We start from the raw sequence: 26,182 nt of genomic DNA, 5'->3' as shown, positions 1-26,182 counted from the left end.
GATACCTATATTTCTGACTTAACTATAACAAGGAACATAGTTTAGGTTTAGTAACAAAAATAGAAAACAAACTGCAATGAACATCAGGATAGTTTGTTGTTAATTATTTTAACAACCCTCCCCAAACCTTTAATTAATTTTTCTCTTTTAAGAATCTGACATCGAAAGAGGAGAAAGGTGAGAAAACGCAGCAAGTCATTTATAGATCTTAACAACTGATTGAATACCCACTCTCATTGTACTTAGATGGAGGGGCTAATGCAAATATTTAATCTAGAATTCTTAACATTAAGCCGCAAACTCCATGTTTAGCTCCTTAGCACCTCATTTTCAGTGTACTCATAGTTAAGGCACGTAAAACTAATGATGCTAACTTGCATCAATTTTTTAAAAAAATACCCACAATTTTATTCTCAACAGGATTTAATCTAAACCTTGTCATTGGTTACACCTTTATAATCCATTCAAGGTAAAATTGAGATTATACTTTTTTGTATGTCTTCTATAACAACAAACCTGCAAAACAATTCATATTGATAGACCTGGCATAACATTTCAATTGCAGTTATGATTACAACTTCTGTTAATCATTCTTACTTCCCTTAAAGTACAACAGTAATCTATTCAGCCCCTGCTACCAGTAAATGGAGACAGTTAAACTAATATTTTAATGATTATGAAACAGCTGTGATTTCTGAAGAAAGAGTGATCTGTGTAATTGGTGGCCTGTGTTATAAATTAGGTGTAATACATGTATATTGGCATCATGTCAGCAACAGTCCCACCTGTCAATCAGCATAATATGCTTAAACACCTGGATATCCATATAACACATGGTTAATTGGCTAAAAATTTCCCCATGGGATAAACTATTACTTTATTGCTCTGCACAAAGATGTCTGCAAAGGAATGCTCAGAGGTATTCTATTCAGATGCAATTCCAGAATTAACAGTTCTTCTAGTGGTAATCTACATTTCCTTTTTTATCTATGCAGACATCATTTTCAGAAATGTGCTCTTACAAAGTTGTAATTAAAGCAAAAACAGTGATCAGCACTTAATGAGGAACTAAGATGGCTCAGGATGTTCTGCCTCTAGAAGCTAGTCATTAGACCTCTGCTTTAATCACCATACTAATATGGGTAGCACACTGGGAAAAGTCCATCTTTTCAAAAGCTAATTATTTTTTATTGTTCTCCACTCCTAATATCAACTAATCTCTCCAAAATTCTTCTTTTCTAGATTTTCATGAGGTCATCTTATTTTTGTCTTAATGACAATTATTTTACATTTATTTTATAACATATGTAAATATATATTCAGCCATGATTATACTTTTACAAATCTAGTCATAGTTGAGAAGGACCTCAACAAAGAAGTTCATATTCGAAGTATTTGCATGGAATCTGGACCCAGGGGATTAGTTTGGCATCTTTCACAAGTAACAGGCATTATGAAATAGACTGAAGATTCAAATATTGATGAATATTAACATCTGCAGGAGGTGCTCCTTTTGGCTCCAATTGTTTATATAGAATGGTGAACAACACTGTTTTTGCATAAACTAAAATCAATATTCAGAAAAAAAAGTCATCACTCTAACATCCTACGCACCTCAGTCTGCCCGATTTCACTCAGTTACCCTCTATGAGTCAATAATTTGTGTTGCAATAAAGCATGGCTTGAGCTTAGCTATGTTTTGCCTTAGCTATATGCAAATGTAAAACTGATATTACTAAAAGTGAAAGCTTGTTAAGCATATTCTCCCTCATCTGTATGTTCCCATCCCACAATTTCAGGGAAGAGCACATGAAAACATCAGAAGCTGAGGATGATATTGAGAGGAAGTTCTTCAGGTCTTTCACCACACGTGCCTAAAGATGAAATGCATTAATGCAGCACATGTACCTCATCTACATTTGACTGAAATTTTATTCTTTCCAGCTCCATCAATGGAAGATTTGTCCTCCTGGGATTTTAAGACTTATAGTACTTTAAAGACATTAGCTTTCAGTGCTATCATACAAGATTGCTGTTTCAACAAGACTTACATTTCCCAATGCATTTCTATTGTTTAACTGACAAACTGGGAAACAGAGAAAGATTGGGATCATTACTGATGCTCCCTACAGGTATGCACCTTAGATTCAAGTTGAAGCAATTCCTCTCATTAAAAATTGTTTTAAAATGTTGGAAATGTCTATACTTCTTTGCTACTTCTACTAAAGTTTCTACTAAACATGCTAAAGTTTCTCCCTTCCCTCCTCTTTCTGAACTACTTTTTGATTTTCCCAGTTATATAAGGTACTCTTGAATTGCCAGTTAAAAATAAGTCTTAAAAAACAAGTTGTTCTAGACAACAGCAGCAAAATCCCCCAAAACCAAGAGTCAGCTCATTCTTCACTCTGCAGCCCCGAGGTATAAGGCAAACCAAACAGCAAGGACACAAACATCCTAACCCTATGAAGGCATATATCTTGTGCCAGGCTGCTCTGGTAATGGAAACAAAGCAGAAGGCATTATGAGAGCAGCCTGACACCTTTTCTGGTGGAAAGAAACATCAGTCTGTTGCAAGTGAATATCCTACAGGTTCTAATATCAGTGGTGAATTATTAATTATAATGGCAAACCATGGTATTTTAGGAGGGTTTGCCTTAACCATTTGCCCTATTATCATCATTAGTCGCAGGAGTCCTGCTGAAACAGTGGTCCAAGGAAGTTTGTGGTGCTGCACAGACCCAGACGAGCACTCCCCACTAATGAATTAAGAGTGAAAGCACTAGCTGGAAGCTCGAGTTCTCTGCTTCCCTGCAAACCTTCCAGATAGCCTTAGATAAATCACTTAGTATTTCATACCTGTCATGTTAATGTGGGATAATACTTCCTTAATGTGTAGAAACCTGGACAAATATCCTGGAAAATGCTAGGTTTAAAGTAAACCAGAAATGTAAAATGAATGCTGTAGGGAATTAAGAGATCCTGTAAGGACAAGGCTTGCATGGCATGCACTTCAATATAATCATACACCAACTTCCTCTATTTATGCCAGCACCACACTCTTCTTGCTTTCTTTACTTTGACCCATCCATAGGGTAACTATTTGCCATACACTGTCAAGGCAATTTTCTAACGTAGAGCAGGGGTCAGGGTGAGCACAAGCCATTCTCTGTATAGGAAGCTTGCTGCAGCTAATCTGTTTTGTGAAGAGTCATTTTTTGACATATGCTCATTAGACTGCCTTTTCTGTACAGTCTGCCAGCTGCTCAGCCAGCCAGCAGGACTTGAGTAGGACACAGGTAGATATGAGGGATCAAGTCTGCTGATCTAGAAAAATTGTGGGAACGTTTGACTTCTCCTCTGAATGACAAAGAGTACAGACAATAACTTCACAAAGGCAGGGAGCTGCTCTTGAACAGAGTGATAAATCCTAATAATTCCTTTTTTTTCTGAAGTTGTTATCATCTGAGACATTCTGAACTGGCCCAATGTGAGGAACATGTTTTATTCTGGTTGACTTTTTGATAACACAGTTGCTCCACAGTCTGAAAAACCTTGCACTGACTACAACAAAACTGTTTTATTCAACCTTAAATTAAAAGCTCATTGATGATTAGGCAGAATGATGTGGCGTCTTAAGTTCTTGCAGACTACAGTATTCCCACTGAATTTTGAAGGAGGAATGTCCATTAGTTTGTCTAAGGGCCGAATTGTTGGTTTGTCTAGAGTTCATTTTCAGGGAGAATGGACTTAGTTAGCCTGAATAAGGAAATCAAAGATTTATCCTTCGTCATGATGTATAAACTGGAAGGTTAAGGCATAAATCTTGAGAATTCCATTAAAAGACTCCTGTTGATCTTGATTCCTCTTTTGGCCTGTAACGTGTTACAGATTGACGTCATGGATGTGTTTGTCTAATGCCCAGTCCAAATCCTGTTAAAGAGTCTTTGTGCTCTCTTTAATGAGAGGTGAACCAGGCTCTTACTTAGCCTAATGGAAAGTAACTTTCTTTTTTATAATACACATGTAACTATCCAATTAGAAATAATTTTCTCAGTTACAGCATGTATTATTGTTTTGTAATTCTTCACTAAAACAAATAGTTCTGGCATTGCTTTCATTTCCTGCACAACATATTCTTTTCTTACAGAGTGTGCACACAAATATATTTGCTGTCTGAACAGCAAATGACTGTTATCCAGATGGAAAATAGACATGTTATAATCAAAAAGCATGTTCTGCTTTTAACCTTACCAATTTATGGTTCAATAAACCAGAAGATTTCTTTTCTGAACCCATATCAGAAGCTAATTTATAAAAAATATGCCGCATATAATTAATACCCTTCTGGCATTCAGAATAGCAGGCAAGAGTCAAAGAAAATTTGAAGTGAATGTGAAAAACAGCAAGATAACTACCAAGCCCGGTTATCAAGTTTAATTTAGAATGACACAAAATAAATTTCAAAAACGTTTTTGCTGAGGGTAGAACCAGATAATTTCATTCATCCAGTGCAGATATTATGTAGCTTCAAGAATTTCATCAAAGATCCATCTGTTTTCATTAGATCCGAATCTGACCCTTTTCCTCCTCTAATATGTTTTAAATGTTAAACAGATAAAGATAAAGTACTTACTTAGGACTGAATTTTCTAACATTGTGAACAACAAGCAGTTCTTTACCCAACAGGTAGTCCTGTTAGTTAATAACATCAGAACAGCTGTTTGAAGTGAGACCAAGAGTTCATCTAACCCAACACCCTCTCTCCACCAATGGCCAAAGCAGCAAACGCCTAGGGAAGAGTACAGGAATAAAACAGCCGCACAGAGATCACCTTGTGACCTCCCACGACCTCAGCTCAGGAACTTCCTAAGTCAGAAACCATATCTTCATGTTTAAGAGCACTTGGTAGATTTTTCTCTAATTTGCCCAGTCACTTTTTGAAATCGTGAAAAATTTCAACATCCACACATTTTGCAGCATGGAGTTTCACAGCTTATCTAGGCACTGTATAAAGAAATATTATTTAAACACAGAACTTGCATAGAGCTGCTTTACTTTCAGTGCAAGATACTACATGAAATGAGTGAGAGCAGCAGAATACAGCCTTTCATTTCTCACCCTTTAGGTTAAATACCATATAATATATCATTAAATATTCTGGAAAGTCTGACTAGGTCATTGACATTTAGCTTTCATCTTCTTCCCATTTTCACTAAGTAGACTAAAAATCAGGGTATCTGTGTTACAGACAATTGTGATATTGTAAAAATGAAACTAAGGTTCTTGGGATTTAATTTTTTGGCTTCCTGCTTACTGTATAAGTCATTTGAATTACATCTTTGATGAGATAATATGACACATAAGAAGGATAAGATTAATATTGAATGGACTGAAATCATAGTTAGCAGATTTGGCAAAATATAAATGTTTACCTTTATGGCCTAAAGACCATCTCAAAATTTCACTTTGTTTTTTTCCCCAACAAAATATAGATATGTTTTAGAATAGCCAACACATCCTGTAAAAACTTTTAACTTTAGAAAATCTTCATCATTTCATTAAAATATGCGGTAGAAATATTTCTGAGCATTACGCCAGAAAAAAGAAGTCTGGGCTCTTAGGCAAACCTCTGATAGCAGTAATCTCAGTGTTCAAGCTCTGGCTGGATACTGACACTACACGAGTTTGGCTAATTAATACCTCCACAGAAAATATGGACAAGAGCAACACAAGATACCTTCCTGAACTTGAGGGACCAGACCTGGGCTGAGTTCCTATTGCTTTAAACATTCTCTGTGATTCTCATTCACCAGCAGAAAAAGGGAAATAACTGCACTAGATTTACTAGAAAGTTAAGGTGTAATGGTTTTGTTTTGATTTTAGTGTTTTAAAACAAATTGCAGAGCTGAGATAAGGATGCTATAATCAAAGCTTGCTTGTAAAATTCATTCAGCAGTGTCAGTAAAGGGTCTTTCAGTTAATACCGTTCATAAGTGGCCTAGCTCTGATCATTGTTGGTGGTTACTGAAAGTGTTATGTGACACAATATTCTGTGATAGTTATGTAAGTCATTATACCAGCCCCTGAAGTTCAGATTTTTTTTTAATATTTGCCATGAATTTCCTTTTGCAAATTGAAAATCATAGCTAGATGAGCATATCTCGCTATGCCTTTTGACACAATACAAAATTAATTTCCTCTACAAATTTCAGACATATTTCATGGATACTCAATTGCAATAGAATTTACCTAAGCTTATGATGTGAGGAAAAATTTCTTTACTGAAAGAGTGGTTAAACATTGGAACAGGCTGCCCAGGGAAGTGGTGGAGTCCCCATCCCTGGAGGTATTTAAAAGACGAGTAGATGCGGCGCTTAGGGACATGGTTTAGTGGGCATGGTGGTGTTGGGTCGACGGTTGGACTCGATGATCTTAGAGGTCTTTTCCAACCTTAATGATTCTATGATTCTATGATTCTATGTTTAGGGAACAATTTTTTGTGGATTTGGGTGTGTTTAGGCAAAACAATTGAGCCTAAATTTACAAGAAGGTTTTCTTACGCACATAAAGATAACAAATGTGGCTTTGTCATAGGATCCCTGTTTTTCTGCTGTTTCTTATTTCTGATTTCTCACTTAGGAGCAAGTATATACACTTAATTTGTATCTTTAGTCTCTATTACCCCAAAAAATGTTCTGTTATTTTTGCTTTGCTCTGCACACCATCTCCAGTTGCTGTCTCCTTAAACACACAGCAACAACTTGGATTAAATAGAGACTGGATATAAAATGGGAGCATTTTTATACTGCAGGGAAAACAAGCAAAATAAAAACCCACCTGCACAGCAGTTACTTACTTCTTGCCCCGAGTGGGAGCTCAGGAGCTCAGTGAATGACAGCCCAGGAACTCACAGCAGCAGAATTATTGCTTGTGGTGCTGGGTCTGCAAAGGCAGCTCATTCCCATCACTGCTGCATCTCTCTGTGGGATTACACTCTTTCACACACAGCGGACTGCTACATGCAGGTGGTAGAGCTTTTATTCTCTTAAAAACAACAGGTGTCTTGCAAAAGTCAAGAAGAAAAATCCAGCTGGTGGGTCTTGACATTTCATTTCCTTCTGTAGCACCAATAATGGCACTGGGTACAGCTCCCTGAGCTCTCGCTTTACCTGAGAAACGTTCTCTTGAGGTCCATGGAAAGTATTAGTTCAGTTTTCAGTTTTGCCTCATCTCTTTTTTCTGGGAAAAACTAGAAAATTAAAAAGCGCAAATTTTAGGAGCTGTGGCAAGGAAATGCTGAGTCCTTAGACTCAGATGTGCCCTAATTACATTAAGTACAATTTCAAATACGTCCTTCTGCTCCTTGGAGTATCACTGAATCCATTTGAAATTCATTGACCTCACTAGAGCAGGTGCAATTGTCAGGGACTCTTACATTTAGACTGCCCAAGGTGTCATCTCCTCACTCAGCCCAAAATAATTTGCCTGGCTTTGTCCTGTACTGGGCACCTCATGGTTTGAACTTGCCCTGTCTCTTAGTGGGCACTGAACTGAGCACCTCATTTAGCAAGGTAGTTGCCCTAGGTTTGATATATGGTCACCATTTAGTGAGGGTGATTCAGCCCACTGAGGAGGCGCAGAGTCTTCAAGAGGTATTTGCATCAAACATTGGCTAAATGAGGAATTTAAGGTGCCTGTGTTCCTTAACTAAGTGTCCCAGTTGGGGTAGATAGTATAAGTAAAGCAATGCTAACTGTCGCACATTTTAATATAGATTTCACTGAACATTTATTTTACCTGTCTACAAACGTCATGAATAAATGCATTAAATCCTGCATTACAGTCACAAAAATATTAAAATACACCTTTTTTTGTTTACTTCTAGCTACCTCAGAGAAACCTCACGAACACAGTAAGTATCAAGTTGATAAAGAATATTGTTACTTCAGCTTTTAGGAGGAAGGTATTCCTTTATGTTGCCAAAGTTTTAGCAGCTTAAGATGAGCTTCATCAACACAAGCTCACAGGAAATTTTGACTTATCAAAATGGTTTTCAATGACTCTGTAATGCAGGACCAGGTGTGTTTCACAGGTCCCAATGTGCGTGGAAACTGTTTTCCAGTTCAGGCTGGGTAAGACCTACCTGTGCCCTCTGCCTCCATGGCAGCTTCTCACTGGAAAAAATCAAGGGAGACACAGATGAGGAAGGGTCATTGCAATTCTCTGGCTAGGGCTTGATCCAGGCAATAGAGAGATTTATCTCTTGGTATCCTGCAGCCCTCACCTGCTACACAATTTAGACATAGCTGTTATAAATCAGAATGAAACATATTTTTAACATTCCTCTGAAATTCCATAGCTTTCTTTTTTCTGTCTCATAATGTTGGGTTTTGGATATCACACTGTTTTTAAATAGCACAAAGTTGCATACAGCTTATATTTTAATATAGTATAATATTTATTATTGTTCTTGCTTCACAATATATCTATGGGATTCAGGCTAGCAGAGAAATATGGAAAGCTGTTTTTTCTTTATGCAATATACTGAACTGTTATTTGCCATTCTACATGAAACAACCCTACTTCTGTTGTAATAATATACTTTCATGATTTCTATATTAAACATCAAGGAGAAATTTTCTATATAGAAGACAGATGACAGCAATCTAAATGAGTAGTGGAAGCATTTCACAATTTTAAAAATTCTATGACATTTCTAAAAAACACAGAATGGAAATTTGTGATTTCTTAAACCACATTAAAAAATAAAAACATTTTTCTTTGGCATTATTTTTATTTTTTAGGAAAAAAATAAATTAAATACTTTTTCTCAAGAAAGATATTTATCAAAAAATTCTTCTCAAGTCTAGTGTGAATATGTAATGCAAAGTCATCTTTTAAAATCATAAAGAGAATCTTTTATTTTTTAAATCTCCTAAAAATTAAAAAGCCCTCTAACATAAGTGGTGTTCTTATTTGCAGAGCATGAACACGTTAAACATGAAAAAGCTGTCCCTCAGACTAAGCCAGGTATGTTTGGTAACTTAATTTCCAGTTACTCCAGGCTCCATTCAATAATGATTTCTGTGGTTTGCAAAACCTGGAGACTTTCTTGAGCTAGGCACTCTTTTTATTTTGCTTTGTGTCATTGGCTTTTTCAGAATTGGGAGAGAAGCAAAAATGAGGGTGAAATTTAACTAGGATTCAGCTTTCACAGTTTTTCATGGTTCCTGTGACTCTCATTGGTGCAGTACAGCTTATAAAGTGTTAGCAAAACCCATTTTCCAGAGTCTGGGGAAGGAGTTCTCTACTGCCCTTCAGTACATCAAAGAGGAATATTGGGAGTTACGCCATTTCAGCCTTTCTTGTAAACCAGTTGTTACTTGAAATGGCTCTGTCCCCAAAAAGGAGGAGCTACAATCTCACTGGGTACATGACGGCCTGCACAGAGGCAGCCTCCAGTTTCTGAATCTCAGAAGAACAGAAGCTGAACAATTAAAAAAAAAAATCTTGGGCTGACTATGCACTCAGGTAAACTGCAAGTAATAACCAGCGACAACTGACTGCGGTGAGCAGGACAGGGGTACCCATTTCAAACCAGGGCTTTGTGCCTCACCATGCTTTTTGAGGAGGAAGACACTCAGGGATCCACAGTTGGGTCTGGTGCGAAGAAGCAAGACTAAGAGGATATCCTCATAGAAAACTCAGCTATTGGTGCCCTGCTTACATCGCTCCTGAGTGGTCTTACCAGACACAGTGGGCACTGAAAAGCAAGTATCAGCCTCCCATCGACCTTTGCTGGCAGTGCTGCTGTTTGAACGTCACATAAAAATGAAGTGCTCATGAATAAGGGACTGGATAAACCACTTAAAACCTTCTGTGTTCAATGATAAGCAGGAAGCCTTTTTTTTATTATGCTTCTTTTTTTGAAAGAAAACAATTTCTTGTATGCATTTACTATTTTTCTCATTTGTTTTTACAATACAATATTCTACTTGTAAGTTAAGTATTTCCATAGACATTTTGAGGTTTCCTGCAAGCTTTGAGTAGCTGATTTAGTGAAGTTGTATTGCTGGGTTTGAGTCAACAGCAGAAAAAAAGCAATGTTTCTCACTCCAGCCTTCAAAGACACAGAGGCCAAGCTTTTTTTTTTGCCTCGTTGACCACTTTTTATGTATTAACAGCTAGCGGAGTGCTTCAGCCAGCAGGTGGGTGCGGATGGGCTCAGCCAAGACAGGAACGTCCTAGCGAGGAAGCCATCCCATCCAGCTCTGTGCATCCTGAGAGGGGTCAGCAGCCGCCAAACAGTGGGTCGCCCAGGCAGGTGGCATGACCGCTGACCTTTCCTGCAAAATGAAATCGGTCCTGCTGCACAATCAGCCTGATCTCATCCAGATAGCAGCAAAAAAATAAATTTCCCTGGTGAGGCATTTGCAAACATCGGAGCATCATGTCACAAACCAGTACATTGGACTGATTAGGAGCTTACTCTAGTATAGTACAGTATATTCCCGACTAGAGTCCTTGGAATTTAAATGCCTGAAGGAAAGAAAAAGAAAAAAAAAAAAGACTTGCTAAATTTCCTTTAGCATAAAAGATCTCTTCTCAGGTGATTAACCATTGTTTTGGAGAGCACTGGCTGTTTTGAGTTTCAGTTGATGACTGGAAGTATTAATCTGCAAGCACTGGTGATAATGCTTCTGCCTGCTGTGTGCCAATGAGTGCTCTTGAGTTAGCAGACTAAATTAGAAAAGCCTCATTCTGCACAAAACGGTGGCCTTCTTTTTCACCTTGATTCAGAGCAGCTTCAGACTATTGTTCCTATGCCTCCCACCATCAGACTTAGAAGTACCACATGACTGAGAAACTAGAGAATTTCAGAAAATATATTGATCCTGTAAGGAAATGTTTAAATTAAAGGGTGTTTTGTGTATGTGTGTGAGAGCAAGTAAAGCAAGAGATTCATTCCTGATGTAATTCTTCTGAAACTGCTTGAAATACACGGAGAAATGTTTACAGCTTTATATTTTTCCATTTAAATTAGATATGTCTGAGGAAAAATGATTATTAATGCTTGTAGTGCTGCAAAACTAGAGCTCTGCAGAGGAAAGAAATTCTCTCCAATGAAAGATTTCAAAACTTTAAACTTTGCGCTTATGCAAAATCAGAACAAAATCTGATTTTTTTCTGAAATCTTCACAAAAAATATTTTGGACTTTTTGTAGCTTTATGAGGTCATCAAAAATTCTTTTTTTTTTTTTTTCCAGACTTCTCATGATATAATAAACAAAAAGTACATGAGAAATTGGAAATATTTGTTGTGTTCTTGCCAAAATAATATGTATTGTCCTCATCAGATTTTTTTTTACTGCTTTTCTTCATACTGAATTCTGGTGAACAGAAATGATTTTGTGAAGCTTCCTGATGTCTTGAAGTGTGTTCCCTCATAGACAGTGTTCTCCTTAAGTCTTGATAATCTGCTCCTTCAGTTTTCCTTCTGGTTACAACCAATGGCTAGAAACTCAGAGAAAAAAGCCATACAGTCACCTCCTGGAGATCTGCCAGGAAACGGGTCAGGATGTTCTCCAGTGGAATCAGCAGATCAATAGTTGCTGCATGGTTAGGTTGCAGAATAGGTAGGTGAATGAATACCAAAGAATTACTGTATTTATTCCCAGATGAATGCAAGTCCACAAGCCTGTCCAAGACACTCTGTTTTCAGGAACGAATTCATTTTAAAAAGAAAATCCCTCCCATACTTTTAAATGGATCAGACATGTCATCTACTCACAGACTCATTTGATTGATTCCTAGAGTGACAGAGCAAACATTGCTGTAAATTCTCGCCAGAATTAGAAAAAGCAAAAATATCCTATTTAGTGTTCAAAAGAGCAGGGATAATAGCCAAAGAAAGAGAAGCTCCAAATCTTTTGAGCTTTACTTGTCATTAATCCAGTGGATGGTACAGGGCCTATGTTTAAAATCAGCATGCTGGGTTTTTTTGTATATTGGTACATGGAAAACTTGATACCCCAGTCTAAATTAGTAAAATGCACTGTTATATGCTAAAGCTCATCTAAGAGCAGAAAGAGGATACTTTATCTCAACAAGTTGCATCTTCAAGCTGCTGGTTGTGCTATAAAACTATTTCTAACTTCACAGACAGCCATGAAATGGAGATGAGATCTTTTAATTCACTGCTTTCATAAGAAGCTGACAATAACAATAGCGGAGTAAGGGGAAAAAAAAAATCCCTAAACTTAATACAAGTGAAGAGAAATTAAATCGCCACCTACCAGATGACAACTGAAAAGCATAGAAATGTAGGCTATATTTTATTTCCAAAGAATAGAAGAGATCCGTAACCATGGAGCTTTATCCCTCCCTGTATTTTCCCCCATCTGTACCGATTTCTTTCCAGAAACAAACCAAAACAACCCAAACCAAACAAACAAAACCCAGACCACAAATATTGTATGTTTCATGTCCATACTTGCACTGTAGCTTTACTGGATGCTGCTGTGTTATGGATGAGAAACATGGACTGTACAGCAATTAGGCTCTTTCTCCATCTATTGACATATGATAAATGCCTTTTTAGGCCTCTTTGGCAAGTGTATACCTCTGGGAACCTCAGAGAACTAAGTTAAAAAGAAATCAGCACAGAGAAGAAGATAAACCTGCTCTCTGCCCTCAGAAAAAATTCCTCTGAAGGTTACATGCTAAATTCAAAGGAGATGTCATGTATGTTGAGACCACTCAACAGTCTGCTCCTCTAAATACTGTGCTATCCACATATTTAATCAGAGTGCAGATTAGGATTTACCATCCAAACTTGGACATTTGGGTTCCAGAGGAATAGCCCCCACAAAAAAAAGCAGCAGTTCTTGAGGTTGACTGTTTGAGGGTACATAGGTACAGCAATGGGTAAACCAGGGATCTGATAATTCACAGGTGGTTCTAGCCACTCGTTGCCTTCCCCGTACCTCCCTCCATCATCTCGTTTAAGAACAAGTTTGACTGCCAGGCTGGAAACATTGCTCGTATTCAGGAGGCAAGCAGCTTTGTGCATGCACAGACAGATTACCCGGGGGGGTTTCTAGCCAACTAGTACTCAGATGAGTTGAATGGCTTCAGGGGACAAGACATTCCTGCACAACCTGACCTCCACCCAGCCATTGTCAGCTTGAATCTGATGCCTCGCAGAGGTCTTGGGGAAAAGGAAGGGGCCAGAGGCATGTGACTGTAAACTGTTTCCCTCAGGGAGAGGAAGGGGAAATACGTTCTGAATGTGTCTTAAACATACTTAAAAAGAATAGCAGTGATGTATGTGAATGTTGAAAGGTAGGGGTTAGGAAAGGGGTTTGAATTCAGGTATGGGAAAAGAGAGAAAATGGGGGCAGAGCTATGAAAGGATCAGGAAGGGGAAAGTTCAAGTCAACCAACTCTCTCTGAGTGGACATCCAAAAACAAACATCCCAATTCCCACCTGACTGGGCCATTGGGCAGTTAAGACAAACCTCACCTGATCAGAAGGTGTAGTCCTGCCTGCACCTCTGCGTGAAGCTTCATCCACCAGCCTGCTTGGAGGAGAGGCAGCTCAGGTCTGGTAGCTGATGTCGACATGAGTCCATGTCATCTGACAACTGTGCTGAGCAAAGCCACAGGCAGCTCAAGAGCACGTGAACCTGGGCAGCTTTTCTCATGAGATCAGCAGAAGAAGCTCAGGGCTGCTCTAAGGTTTTGTGACAGATATCCAGCTGGGTCTAGGTAAGCTTGTCCAGTAGCAGGTGGTATGAACTGGCATTCAGACTGGCACTGTCCCATGTGGGTATGGCTCTGCGAGTTAGCATGTGCTTGGGGGTCTCCGTACCTTTCTCGTCTTCAGAGTGCAGACACACATGGATACATCCGTACTTAATTGTGGTTAAGCAGTATCTGAGCGGAAGTTCTCAGTGTTGTATAATACCAAACTGTTGAACTTAAGACACTTAGCAAGGTGATGTCCACAAATTTATAATAGTTTTATTATTAGAATACAGTTTCCACCTGAGTGCCTACCTGAAAGACACTACCAGGTATGTGGCTGTTTTCTGGTGGCTGAGACATTAGGCCCAGTAATTTTTTTTTTTTCCATGGTGTATGGTCTCACCATGCAGTCAGAACTCATAATGCATACGTGCTGTTTTACAGTGCCACAATGGGGTAGTGATGCATGCATTTATTTTGTCATTGTGAACCATATGTATAATATCATATATAGAAATATTTTTCCAGTTATATGGACCTTTGCTAACACAGTGTGAATTTCTAACTTTAATGCTGCTTTCACAATACAGAGGAGAAAATTAAACAACAAAAGACAACTCCCACTGAGAAGTCAGGTAGGAACAAGCCATTCTCTCCTGATTTGGGCGGGGGGAGGGGGTAAGAGAGGCTGTTAAACGCTCTTCAGGACTCTTCTAATGTAGTACATTTGCATTGTAATCATTTTTTTACAGTATTTTTAAATATTTGACTGATAAAGCTTTCTTAGAGTAAATCCAGCAGAGTGACAACTGCAGATACCATTCTAAGAACAGTCTTTTCAATGACAAAGCCAGGTCAAGACATTTCAGCTCTTGGGCTGCTTGTTCTAGCCTCTCTGACAGAGCAGGGCTAATGAAATGGGGTGGAGCTGTAAATCAGATCTTTGAAATGATCCCAAATATCCTTGTAAGGCATTGCTGTTGGTGGGGTTTTTTTTCTTTAAACTTAGATCTTTGAAGCAACTGCATTTACAGCGCAGAGACCAGTGCCCAAGTACGGAGTGATGCAGGAGGGTGAATCACCTGTTGGATTAGGGACTTGGATGGGTCTTAAACTGGCTTTCTCATGGGGAAAATGTTTTTGGAACTAACCTCTAAGTCTTTGGGTCTTTTCTATTATTTATACCTTGCAGGTTTTGTAATAATAATGCTGACAGGAAAGATTCAAGTAATATTGATTGTTATAGAAGCCCTGAAGGGTCACCCAAGGAATTAGAACATTCCCATCATCATTGACAGTCTACACAAAGCTGTTCTGAAGGCTTTTTCTAGATATCAACTTCTTGATTTCTACCGGGGGTAGCCTTGATCCAAACATAAAATGAAAGACTGCCAAATCTTAGACAATGATGCCAACAACAGATTTTCATTTGATATGATGATGATGGTGATGGTGATGATGATGAATATTTTCGATAAAGTAAAATGCTGTTTTGTTTTAAGCTGAATGGTGCTGTTTACAACCTCATTTCCATTCTCATTTTGTATGGTTTTTTTCTTCTCTTCAGTAGCAGAATAGATGTACAGAATAGTATGGTTCTGTCTCTAATTGTGAACATTCATGTAATTTGTGAGTTTATATTGCTTTCTATAAGAACTCTCATAATAATCTATCATTTTACTATGAAGTGATGTTTTACAACACTCTATCCAATAAAAATATTGTTTTGATAGTTTTTATCAGCTCATAAACTGCTGTAGCTTGTTCAAAACCATATAAATTATGATTATGTTAATAGAATTGGAGAAATTACTGCAAAATACTTCAATATATTTCTAACCTGAACGTTTAATGAGTTAGCAATTACTGATAGGCAAACAAGTCTGGAGAAGGAAAAAACGACATCTTTGAATTTACAGGATTTTCACACCTAAATTCACAGGGTTTTTTTAGGGTCAGCTAAGCGTCATCTTTAGTTTGTGAGCAAAATCAGAAGGCTCAAACTGTGGTTTAGCAGTGGTTGGAAACAAAACTGCTAGAAATATCATGACTTGACTACTTTTTGTAAGATATGTTTGCATCAGATACTTGCCAAGTCTTTTTCCTGTTTGTTGGAACCAAACTGAAAACGTAGTATTTCAGGTTGGCCATCTTAACATAAGCCACTACAAAATAACTTGTGAGTTTTCAGATCAATACCTGTTGAGCTTGAAACAGGCAAACACAAACAGTGGGTAGGTCATCCCGTCTTTCTTTAACCAACATTTTATAATGGTATGAATTATCCTCTGGAGATGACTAGCACTCTCATGACTAAAAGTGTAGATGAATGTTTTCTTGATGTTGCAAATCAGTTGTATCCCACCCAAAATTTCCAACCATTGGAACATTGACTGGTCTGGAGCTACTTCTGATTTACACTGTTACACAGGAAGAAATGGTCCTGGAATACATAAATGTATTACTGTGCTAAATCATAGAATCATAGAATCATTGAGGTTGGAAAAGACCTCTAAGATCGTCGAGTCCAACCATCGACCCAACACCACCATGCCCACTAAACCATGTCCCTAAGTGCTTCATCTACACGTCTTTTAAATACTTCCAGGGATGGTGACTCCACCACTTCCCTGGGCAGCCTCTTCCAATGTTTAACCACTCTTTCAGTAAAGAAGTTTTTCCTCATGTCCAATCTAAACCTCCCCTGGCGCAACTTGAGGCCATTTCCTCTTGTCCTGTCACTTGTTACTTGGGAGAAGAGACCGACACCCACCTCGCTACAACCTCCTGTCAGGTAGTTGTAGAGAGCGATGAGGTCTCCCCTCAGCCTCCTTTTCTCCAGGCTAAACAACCCCAGTTCCCTCAGCCGCTCCTCATAAGACTTGTTCTCCAGACCCCTCACCAGCTTCGTTGCCCTTCTCTGGACACGCTCCAGCACCTCAACATCTTTCTTGTAGTGAGGGGCCCAAAACTGAACACAGTATTCGAGGTGCGGCCTCACCAGTGCCGAGGACAGGGGCACGATCACTTCCCTACTCCTGCTGGCCACACTATTTCTGATACAGGCCAGGATGCCCTTGGCCTTCTTGGCCGCCTGGGCACACTGCCGGCTCATGTTCAGCCGGCTGTCGACCAGCACCCCCAGGTCCTTTTCCAGCAGGCAGCTTTCCAGCCACTCTTCCCCAAGCCTGCAGTGTTGCATGGGGTTGTTGTGGCCGAAGTGCAGGACCCGGCACTTGGCCTTGTTGAATCTCATACAGTTGGCCTCGGCCCATGGATCCAGCCTGTCCAGGTCCCTCTGCAGAGCCTTCCTACCCTCGAGCAGATCAACGCTCCCACCCAACTTGGTGTCGGATATGACATCATATAATGACAGGATACTGCATTATTTCGGCAGGAGCTGATAGCTAGTGGGATTTACAAAGGTCTAAACGTGTTAGAGCCTACCTGCATTTAGGGGCCTGAATGCTGTGCATCTTTACGTAAGTAGAGGAAGCTAAGAACAAGCGGGAACTGACTGCTATAAAAATATTTGAATATTAAAAAGAAAAAAAAAGTAGACTCTTTTCTTTTTATATCTAAATATCACAATTTACTTTCTTTTGTCTTCTGTAGTCCAGACAAAGCCAGCAAGTACGTGGTACCTACCTTGATCAGAAAATTTGATATGTGTGGCTTTTTTGACTTTAACATATGGAAACTGTCCCTTAGCAATTTCTAGTTTTGCTTAAAACTATCGTGTCTTTATCACCATACCTTCCATTATTTTCTTTTAACATATTGTCTTGTCATTGCTATTTAAAAGTCCATTTGCCATAACCAATCGCTTCAGTACAGGGCATCAACTTGTTCTATGCTTCTTATATCACAAGTCTCAACAAAAAAAATTAATACAGGAGTGACAAGCTTTTTCAAAATCACTGTTAGCAATTAGTTGGGTTGAATAAATACTCCTGCTGAATTAAAAAGAGAAAAAGAAAGACATCATCACATTTAAGAAAATCATTTTTTATTTTAGTATAACTGCATCTAGAATTTTTCTCAGTCAAAAAGAACTGAAGAGAGTCCATACCTTAACTTACCACACAGTCTGCTTGTTAACTTTCTATATCTTTCATGCCTTCAGCATGCAAGGTAAACTGCAAAAGTAAAAAAAAAATATTCAGTTAAGTCCCCAAATCCCACGCTCAAAAAAAGCCCAGATGTGGGAAGAATATCACTTTTCACTGACATAAGTTTTAATTCACACCTCATAAAATTGTTTCCCATTTGAAATCCCCTATCATGTCTTCATCTCGGCATTTCCTGGCATATATCTTCTCCTGAAATCACAGTTGTTAGGAGTTCGATTATTCACCTAAGTAGCAGAATGGTTGAGGCATATTGCCTTTTTTTCAGGGGCTACTCACATTTTGAACATTTTCCACTTTACAGCCCACCTTTGTGTCCTTCTCCTTGCTGAAAGAGAACCTGATGCACAGATTTTTAGCTGTGCGAAACATTACCTGGAAACAAGGCCAGCATAGCTGTCCATTGATTCCTCAGCTCTAAAATGTGTTGTAGCCCCTATTTGTATGCATTTGGCACAGCTGCTACTATGCTATGAGATCTGTGGTGTGGGTTTTTTTCAATTACTTTTAAGCAGGTGTGACTTTTGTATAAATTATGTAGTGCTAGCCTTTGTTTTTAAAACAAAGGTTCTTCATCTTTTCGATTTCCAGCAACATAACAAAAATTCTCATTTTTTCCAGCAATAATAATGAAATAGAAAGGAGAGCAGGGGAAAAAAAAGTTGCATTGCCTACCAAGCAGTGCTACTTCTCTAATTTTCCACAGTTAGAAATAATTTATTCATACGGAATAGGATGTGTTTGAGACTGGGAATTCAGCTCAAGTATATCTGACTCAACAACATAAAGGTCGAGTGAATGGTTGCTGAGTTTGCTCTGTACTCTCCTTTCAAATAACAAAAATGGATTAGATACAAATTACATTTCAGAAATTGAGGGGAGCCTCTATTAACTGACTTCTTCCTTAAGATACATGCATAACTCTTAGTAACATTAATAGTAGCTATATGTGTGGAACTATGTGCAGTACTAGTGAACTTTACTATTTTGTGGCAGATCCCTCAGTGGATAATCTGTTAGTAACTCCTCATGCGGCTTTTTTCCAAAATAACAGCATGAAGCAAGAGAAAATAATGTTTATACCTGAAAAATATACATGCAATCTTTCTTAGTTAAAAAAAAAACATACAAAACGTAACTTAGAAGCAATTTTGTTATGCTGTTTCTTTTATCTAGAGCATAAAGCAGTCAGACATGAAAAAGAAGTTCCACCTACAAAACCAGGTAGGCACTTCTGCATTTTATGCATTCATTACTTTTGAAACTGCTATTTAAAAAAACTGCAAAATAGAATTGCATATGACAAATGTCAAAATCATGGTCCTTTGATTTATTTTGCTGTATAGAATGGCCTTGACGTGTCATACCATAGCTAAGGTAGCACAGTATGTATTTGCAATGCCTGTTGTCATTTTCTGGAGACATATATATCAAAGGTCAAATTTCTGCTTCTGTAATTCCACTGATATCAAAGAAGTTATGCCAGCAAAGAATTTGAACCCTTTTCTGAAAGTGCTTGCTTTAAATAGCTTCATTTCACTAATTATTTGTGGGTATCTGCCATTTATTTGGACTTCACAGCCTTCCTGTATGAGTCAACTTCTCAGGACCAGAAACAGTTTGATTTTCCTCCATAGCAGATATTATATGATATACTAGTCAGATCATGACCTGGCACTATCCATCGTCTATGATAAATGTCTCTGCATATCATAACTCCCATACAGCCTCACTTGTACAAGATAGAGCAAAATTACCGTAGGTATAGGAAGCAGCACTGTTCAGTTTCACTGTGAAGCAATCACCACGGGTTTAAAAAATGTCTTCTCCACGCTTCTCAGTGAAAGGAAATTAGTGAAGAATTAAAATTCTTATTGTTAGTATTATTCATCCTTAACTCTAGCACAGCAATTATCATGTGTAGATAAGAACAACCCTATTTTTATTATCCGTCATTAGATTGTTATTAATTACTGTGAGAGTACTAAAAATTATGGTTTGATATACATAGAACAAATAAAGCCATTCTCCACCATAACAGCATTATGCTGCACCTGACTGTTCTGACCATTTTTCTTTCCTCTTTTTACTTCCCAGTCAAACTGAAAAACACTGCAAGTACGTGTCATGTCTTGTTTCCTACGGAATATAAAACTTCTCTTCTCACGCATGTTTTCTCAATTTACATTGTTGCAATTTTGTCATGTTAGATAATGCTATTTTCCTGCTTATACTACAGATACGCTTGTACTCAGTCTGCTTAGTAACAGCTGAACATGCCAAAACTAAGTACATTTATAATTTAATATTGTGAAGCTGCAACAGTCAAACTCTGTTTGCAATTTTTACTTTTTATAAAAGCAAAGTAAATTATGCTAGTAGCATAATTGATGCTCTGGTGATTTTAGATGAGTGTAGACACATGATTTATCTTTATGCAAATATATTGTTTATTAAAAATAACAAAATGGCATGTAGCATAACTGAATTAGACAACCTTTTCATTACTTCTTTTACCATTTGGAAATGACTTATTTCGTGAATTCACTAAGCACGTTCTTGGCCTTGTTTCAATACACTTTTTTTTCCTACTTCAATAAAAAATAAATTAAATTAAAAAAGAGAAAGGAATATTTCCATTTTAGATGAGTTTTAAGGAGGATTCAAGGGGAATTTCTAGCATAACAAAGACTTCCACTGAAGTCATTGGATAATGTCCTTGTTAAGGTCAGTAAGACTTCTGAATAGATAAAGACAGGGATTTATGCTTATTGTGGCAAGCATACTCATTGCATGTTACATACTGCAAATCATGATCAGACAACAATCAGAAGGACAGTGTTTAAGCTGCATGCTTTGAATTGTGAAAAAGTTGAAGTATGGACCTTCACAGATGAATTAGTTGTAGCCTCTTGAGCACAGGATCTTTGTTTTATTTTTCTGTACTGCACCTGGCACATCAAGACCAAACCACGTGTCATTCTGATGCAAAGTAATCTATAAAGAGTATCCAAAACCAAGGCCAAGCCCCATGAGACACAGACCTCTTCCTGCACCAGGTCAGAAGCCGACAACAAGGCAAGGCAAACTGATTCCATTAAGCTTCCTAAATTAGTCTCCTATGTTAGGTGCTTGAAGTTAGACAAGATGAATACTCACTCTTAAACACCTATCAGAAGACACAGTGTTATTCTGAACCCCAGCTCCAAAGGGAAAGGGGGAACACGAAACAGCTGAAATGTACCCACACTGAAGGATCTCCTGCAATCCTGAATTGCAGTGTTCAGTTTTCAAGTCACCATTGCAAAATTATTCCTTCCTGTGAAGCTATTGGTGGGTTTATTTCCATTTTTGCCAGTATTTTACGTAAATTTTCTTCTGTTTGATTCCATTATTCAGATTTGTTCAGTCTTATGTTCACTGGATCTTTTCACTGACATTTTATGTCTTCTGCACTGATTTATTCGAGACACCCACTGATGGCACTCTCTTCTATTAGAGAACCATCAGACATTTAAGTGACTAATTCCTCATGCTTTCTGCAATAAGGATCATTTTAACTCAAAATCACTGTCTAAAATGCTTTTTTATCAAGAGCTATATTACCCTGGCATATTGTGAATATAAGGAACAGCCAAGATATTTTCCCTTGACCTTTGCAGATGGATATTTGTAGCACATTCTTGACCTTATATCCTGCTGCTTGAAATCATTATAAAGGTTAACAGTGCCTTTAGAAAAAGAAAAGAAAAAAAATTAAAAAGAGAAAAGAAAAAACAATAACAGACCTATGATCATATACAAAAGTAATTCTGTTTACAGTGCCTATTTTGAGCTAACCATTCTTGAATATATCTAGTTCAAGATTTTAAGTACCAGAGCTATCTATTTTAAATTACTTTCTTCCACTCAAAGAAGAACACTTAGCTGGATCACTGCCTTCTTTATTCTGGAGCTCTATATAGTTTTGCTTCATATATTTCTCAGCCAGGTGTACAGTATGTTCGCCGTAACATGAACATAGCTATCACGTAATTCAGCATGAGATATAGCCATGGACACAAAATGCTCACTGATTTTGGAGTTCAGGTCTAGTAGAAATGTAAAATAAATCCATACACTTTTCCTGGGCCAAATTTATTCACACATTACACCCTGTGCAGTCTTACTGTAAAAGTAAATGGGATTTAAATGAGTAGAGAGATTGTGTCATTAAATGAATGACAGGTTATAAGCAGAAATACAAGTTTGAGTTTGAAAAGTCCCCAAATTAACAACAAATACATTTTTATAGTAACCTGCTAAGTGAATTACCATGCAATTATAAAAGTAATTAATAAACTATCTTATTTTTCATTATTTCTGTTTTAGCACGCAGGAGGGTCTTTGACAGCAATTGATCCTATATCAAATTTGAATGTGTAATGAAACTCAGAATTTACTCCCTGCATACTGACTAAAGACTCTCAAATTGTGAGAGGTTACCTTGAACAGAGGACAAAACTGGTGGCATTTCTTACTCATGCAAGAAGTAATACCAAACCGTGTTTTGCAATCAAGAGGAAGAACTCCTCAGTTAAGGAGTGAGGGCATGAACCCCTTTCCTAGATTTGGTGCCTGAGACAATTTTTTTTTTTTCTTGTGAAAATGAGAAGACGTATTAATCTATGGGTCACCATGCAGTAATGTATCAGCTTTCAGCACGTGTGAGCATAATCGTAAGCAGAAATGTAAATATTAAAGGACTTAAGCATGCTAGCATTTAATAGCAGCAGAACTGGCCTTTGCTGAATGCCTGTGGTGCCTAAGTATTGAGCACTGACATTTATGAGTCTCCTTATGAATGAAGACATGAATGAAAGTTTCCTGGGCTGTGTTAGTGAAAATCATGCTTAATTGCTCAGTCTTCCTGTTGAAAAAACATTGACTGAAACATTTTCACCTTGGTGTGAGCTGTAGAACCTCATGTTCTTCTGAAGCCAAAACTCGGCATGAAGAAAATAATTCCATCAAAGGAGACCTTGAAATGTTTTGTGAGCATATTCCTTTTTTATGCAGCTCTAGGTTCAAAGAATAAAGGTTTTTCCTGCCTAGTGAGGTTATTCTCTTTCCTTAAAATTGTGTTCTAAAATAAAACTGGGACTAATGAAGTAGCAATGTGTAAAAAATTATTGAATTCCAAATCACAATTTAATTCATTCCTTTGATTTAAAAAGACTAATGATGGTTTATACCATGAAATTTCTATCCCATCACATTGATCAATTTTCATTTATTATTATGGGTATTATAATAGCACAGGAATATATTTTTTTCTTTTGTGCTAGGTGCTGTGCTCTCAAGTGCATTTATTCTTAAAAGGCAAAGCAAACTGATAATGCAGGAGAAACAGTTATAGAGGGGTGAATGCCAGCTATTTAAGGTCAGTGTCAGTCTTTGGTTGGGATGTGTGGATGATAAGAAAAGAGAGGTAAGAATTAAACTGAATACATTTTTTTGAAAATAGCATAGTCAGCTATAACCTTGAATGCACATTTAAAAAGAACTCTATTTAAATATTTGCTTGCCGGAAAGCTTTGATTGGCACAGTGTTTGCATTTGCGGGAACCATTGCATGCTGGATTATAGTACTTCAAAGAGTGAGACTCTTAGCTTTCAGTGTGAAATTCTGTGTACATGCCCATTGTTAAGGCACATTTCTTTGCAAATTAATATCCTGCAGAAAAGTTGCAGATGAAAGAGATATATTTAAATGGTTACTTGCCTTGAAAAAGCATGGTACTGAACCTCATATTCTTTTCCTTCCCCCCTTCCTCTTCATTTCTGATTGTTTTCCTGGAGAGCCAACAGGTGAAATCCCAACAGCAGGTAAATATTACATTTCTCTGGTATGTCTTATGGAAAGAATGAATGAACATACCAGTGTTGATGAATACATATTTTTCATCAACAATGAACAATGCTGATGTAAACCAGCATTGGCAAACTGACAGCATTGCAGCTGCACAGGTCTCTACCAAAGACTGTTCTGATCGGCTGATTATGTTATTTTCAGTATTCATCTTCTGCAGCATGTTTTGGTGAGCTAGACACAGGTGATCAGCACTGAGCAAGCTAGTGTTAATCAGATAACACATGCACCAGAAGCCTTTGAACAAAGCGTTATTACAACTGGTTGGGTGATATGAAGTGAAAATGAACAATTCGAAGGCAGCCTGCCAGTTTTCTGCTGTAGTCAACAGGGAATACTGAAATGGGCTCAGATGCCTGAAGCAATACACCTTGCTTAATTTCAGTCTGCCTTGTTGAATAGAGTCACAGACCAAATGTCTGTGTTTTTGCGGGCTGGGGAAAAGGATGCTGAAAAGAAAAAAGAACATGTTCTAAGTGAATGTACAATTAGAGAAAAATAAACTAAATAAAATAAATCAGAAAGAATCTAGTGCTGCAGGACTTCAGAATGGTCACATCTGGTGGTTCTAAAGGTCCATCTAGCTCCATATCCTGGGGTGGGGGTTTTTTGTTTATTTGTTTCAGACAATCGAGATTGCTCCGGGAAAGAGAGTAAAAAGCAGGCAATAGGCAGAGGGATCCTTCCCTGCTGCATTTTGGGAGCCAATAATTAAGGAATTCTGGCAGTAGTTAGGGAATTACAGAATTCTAGTGCCTAAAGCCTTTATCAGGAGTTTCCAAACTACTCTGCAACCAGCAACATTCAAACAATTTCCAATGACTATTCAGAAAGCCCAGAACTGCTACTGCCACTAAGGGTAGCAGCCACTGCTGTAATATTGGATACATTGTATACATGCCATGAGACACATTTAGCACAGTTATTATTCCATGGAAATTACTAGGGAGATCAGCTCTGTGCAATGTACTTATTGTAAGAGCCCCATATTTCTGATGCCTGTCGCTTAATGTTGTTTCCTTGCAAATCTTTCTAGCCACGAAAAAAACAAAGACAGCTAAGGAAAAAGAAGGTAGGAATTTACTCTGTGTGTGCATATATATGTAGAAGATCACAATAAAAATAGTATAAGATTACAATTGTGCATGTATTGCTATTTGAAACAACCCCAAAAAGATCTGTGTTAATTTTCAAAGAATTTTACTTGAAAACTCTAGGTAATAATCTATTCAGCAGTCAATTTATCAATCTTGAACTGTGCTACTTTTTCCTTGCTAGAAAAAACGATTGAGAAGAAACATCTGAAAGATGAAAAAAACAAAGGTAATAAAGGGATGAAAATCTCTGCAAACAGCAATGAAAATGCAAACATTAGGATTTTTTCATGGGATTGGAAAGACGAGCTTTGTTAGTCTTTCTAAATATATGCAAGTAAGCCAAAATGATGAAGTTGTGCATAAATCCCCAGTAATTGAATGTCTGATGGCTCCCTTGCCCATGAGTATCAAGGATTCCATCAACACATCCAATCTGGCTGCAGCAGTGCCCTGCCTGTGACCCTCCCTGGCTGGTACAGCATTAGCCTGTCCGCAGGGTCCTCCAGCACTCTATCCACAGACTACTAGGATTAGTAGTTCCCACTTAGTCTGCTGTTATGCTCCCTAGTGAGGTGATGCAAAGTTCATCTCCATAGCTTGTGTGATGCTTTAGATCACCAGCTGCATACTGTAGCATAACTACATTGATAACAAGAAGCGCTTTTTACAATTAAGATAGACTGCATCATCACCTGTATTCTGACTAACCTGTTGGACACAGCACTGTCTTGATTGATTGTTTCCCTACAGTAATATCCAGACAGAGAAACAGTTTCTGCTATACCTCTGAGGATAATTAATAGTAATAAGTTACACTAATTTATTAAGTTAGTGGTCTAAGACATAAATGTCTTCCCTACATTGGTGAAAGACAGTGACTTGCATATAAACATTGTGTATTGAAGTCCTGGAACCTCAAAGGATAACAGTTGGTTAGTTGTACTGCTGCAAGTTTGCTAAACTAGTATCTAGAAGCAGTTTGCTTCTATGGTTTTACTACACATAAAATTTCTATGTTTAAATAATTTACTAGGAAAGTCACATTTAAAAAGCCAATCTGTTTTATACAGATTCTGATCTGTGAGTTGATTCCAAGAAACTAGCATGTTTCTTATTGAAATTTATTTAAATATTTTGACCTGAAACTGCAGATTAATTTGCCATCTGTTTTGTTCTTTAGGAGTCCCACCAGTAAAAGAAGCTCCACGACATCACAACCTGACATCAGGTATATGTTTTTCCTTTATTGTAAAGGAACTTCCTTTTGCTTTCCAAAATTTTTCTTTTTGTTGTTT

At 37.8% G+C, this 26,182-nt stretch overlaps 1 protein-coding gene across 15 annotated transcripts in view; it reads left to right on the top strand.

Annotated features, from left to right (window-relative positions):
• Window positions 1-26,182, top strand: part of TRDN (triadin) — a 239,830-nt gene that overhangs the window by 191,026 nt on the left and 22,622 nt on the right. For 13 of the 15 annotated variants that reach the window (XM_076333512.1, XM_076333516.1, XM_076333514.1 and 10 more), the window contains 10 exons: window positions 7,886-7,912; window positions 8,983-9,030; window positions 14,340-14,384; window positions 17,365-17,382; window positions 19,056-19,103; window positions 19,977-19,997; window positions 23,721-23,747; window positions 24,827-24,862; window positions 25,069-25,113; window positions 26,068-26,115. In XM_076333512.1, the coding sequence (XP_076189627.1) occupies window positions 7,886-7,912; window positions 8,983-9,030; window positions 14,340-14,384; window positions 17,365-17,382; window positions 19,056-19,103; window positions 19,977-19,997; window positions 23,721-23,747; window positions 24,827-24,862; window positions 25,069-25,113; window positions 26,068-26,115 (363 nt within the window). The remainder of the gene's footprint in view (window positions 1-7,885; window positions 7,913-8,982; window positions 9,031-14,339; window positions 14,385-17,364; window positions 17,383-19,055; window positions 19,104-19,976; window positions 19,998-23,720; window positions 23,748-24,826; window positions 24,863-25,068; window positions 25,114-26,067; window positions 26,116-26,182) is intronic. The other 2 variants (XM_076333511.1, XM_076333520.1) reach the window with 2 other exon arrangements.

This window comes from Aptenodytes patagonicus, chromosome 3 (assembly GCF_965638725.1).
Source record: "Aptenodytes patagonicus chromosome 3, bAptPat1.pri.cur, whole genome shotgun sequence".
Classification (NCBI taxonomy): Eukaryota; Metazoa; Chordata; class Aves; order Sphenisciformes; family Spheniscidae; genus Aptenodytes; species Aptenodytes patagonicus.
The sequence above is the reverse complement of the archived record's forward strand: the minus strand, read 5'-3'. Positions and strand labels throughout refer to the sequence as shown.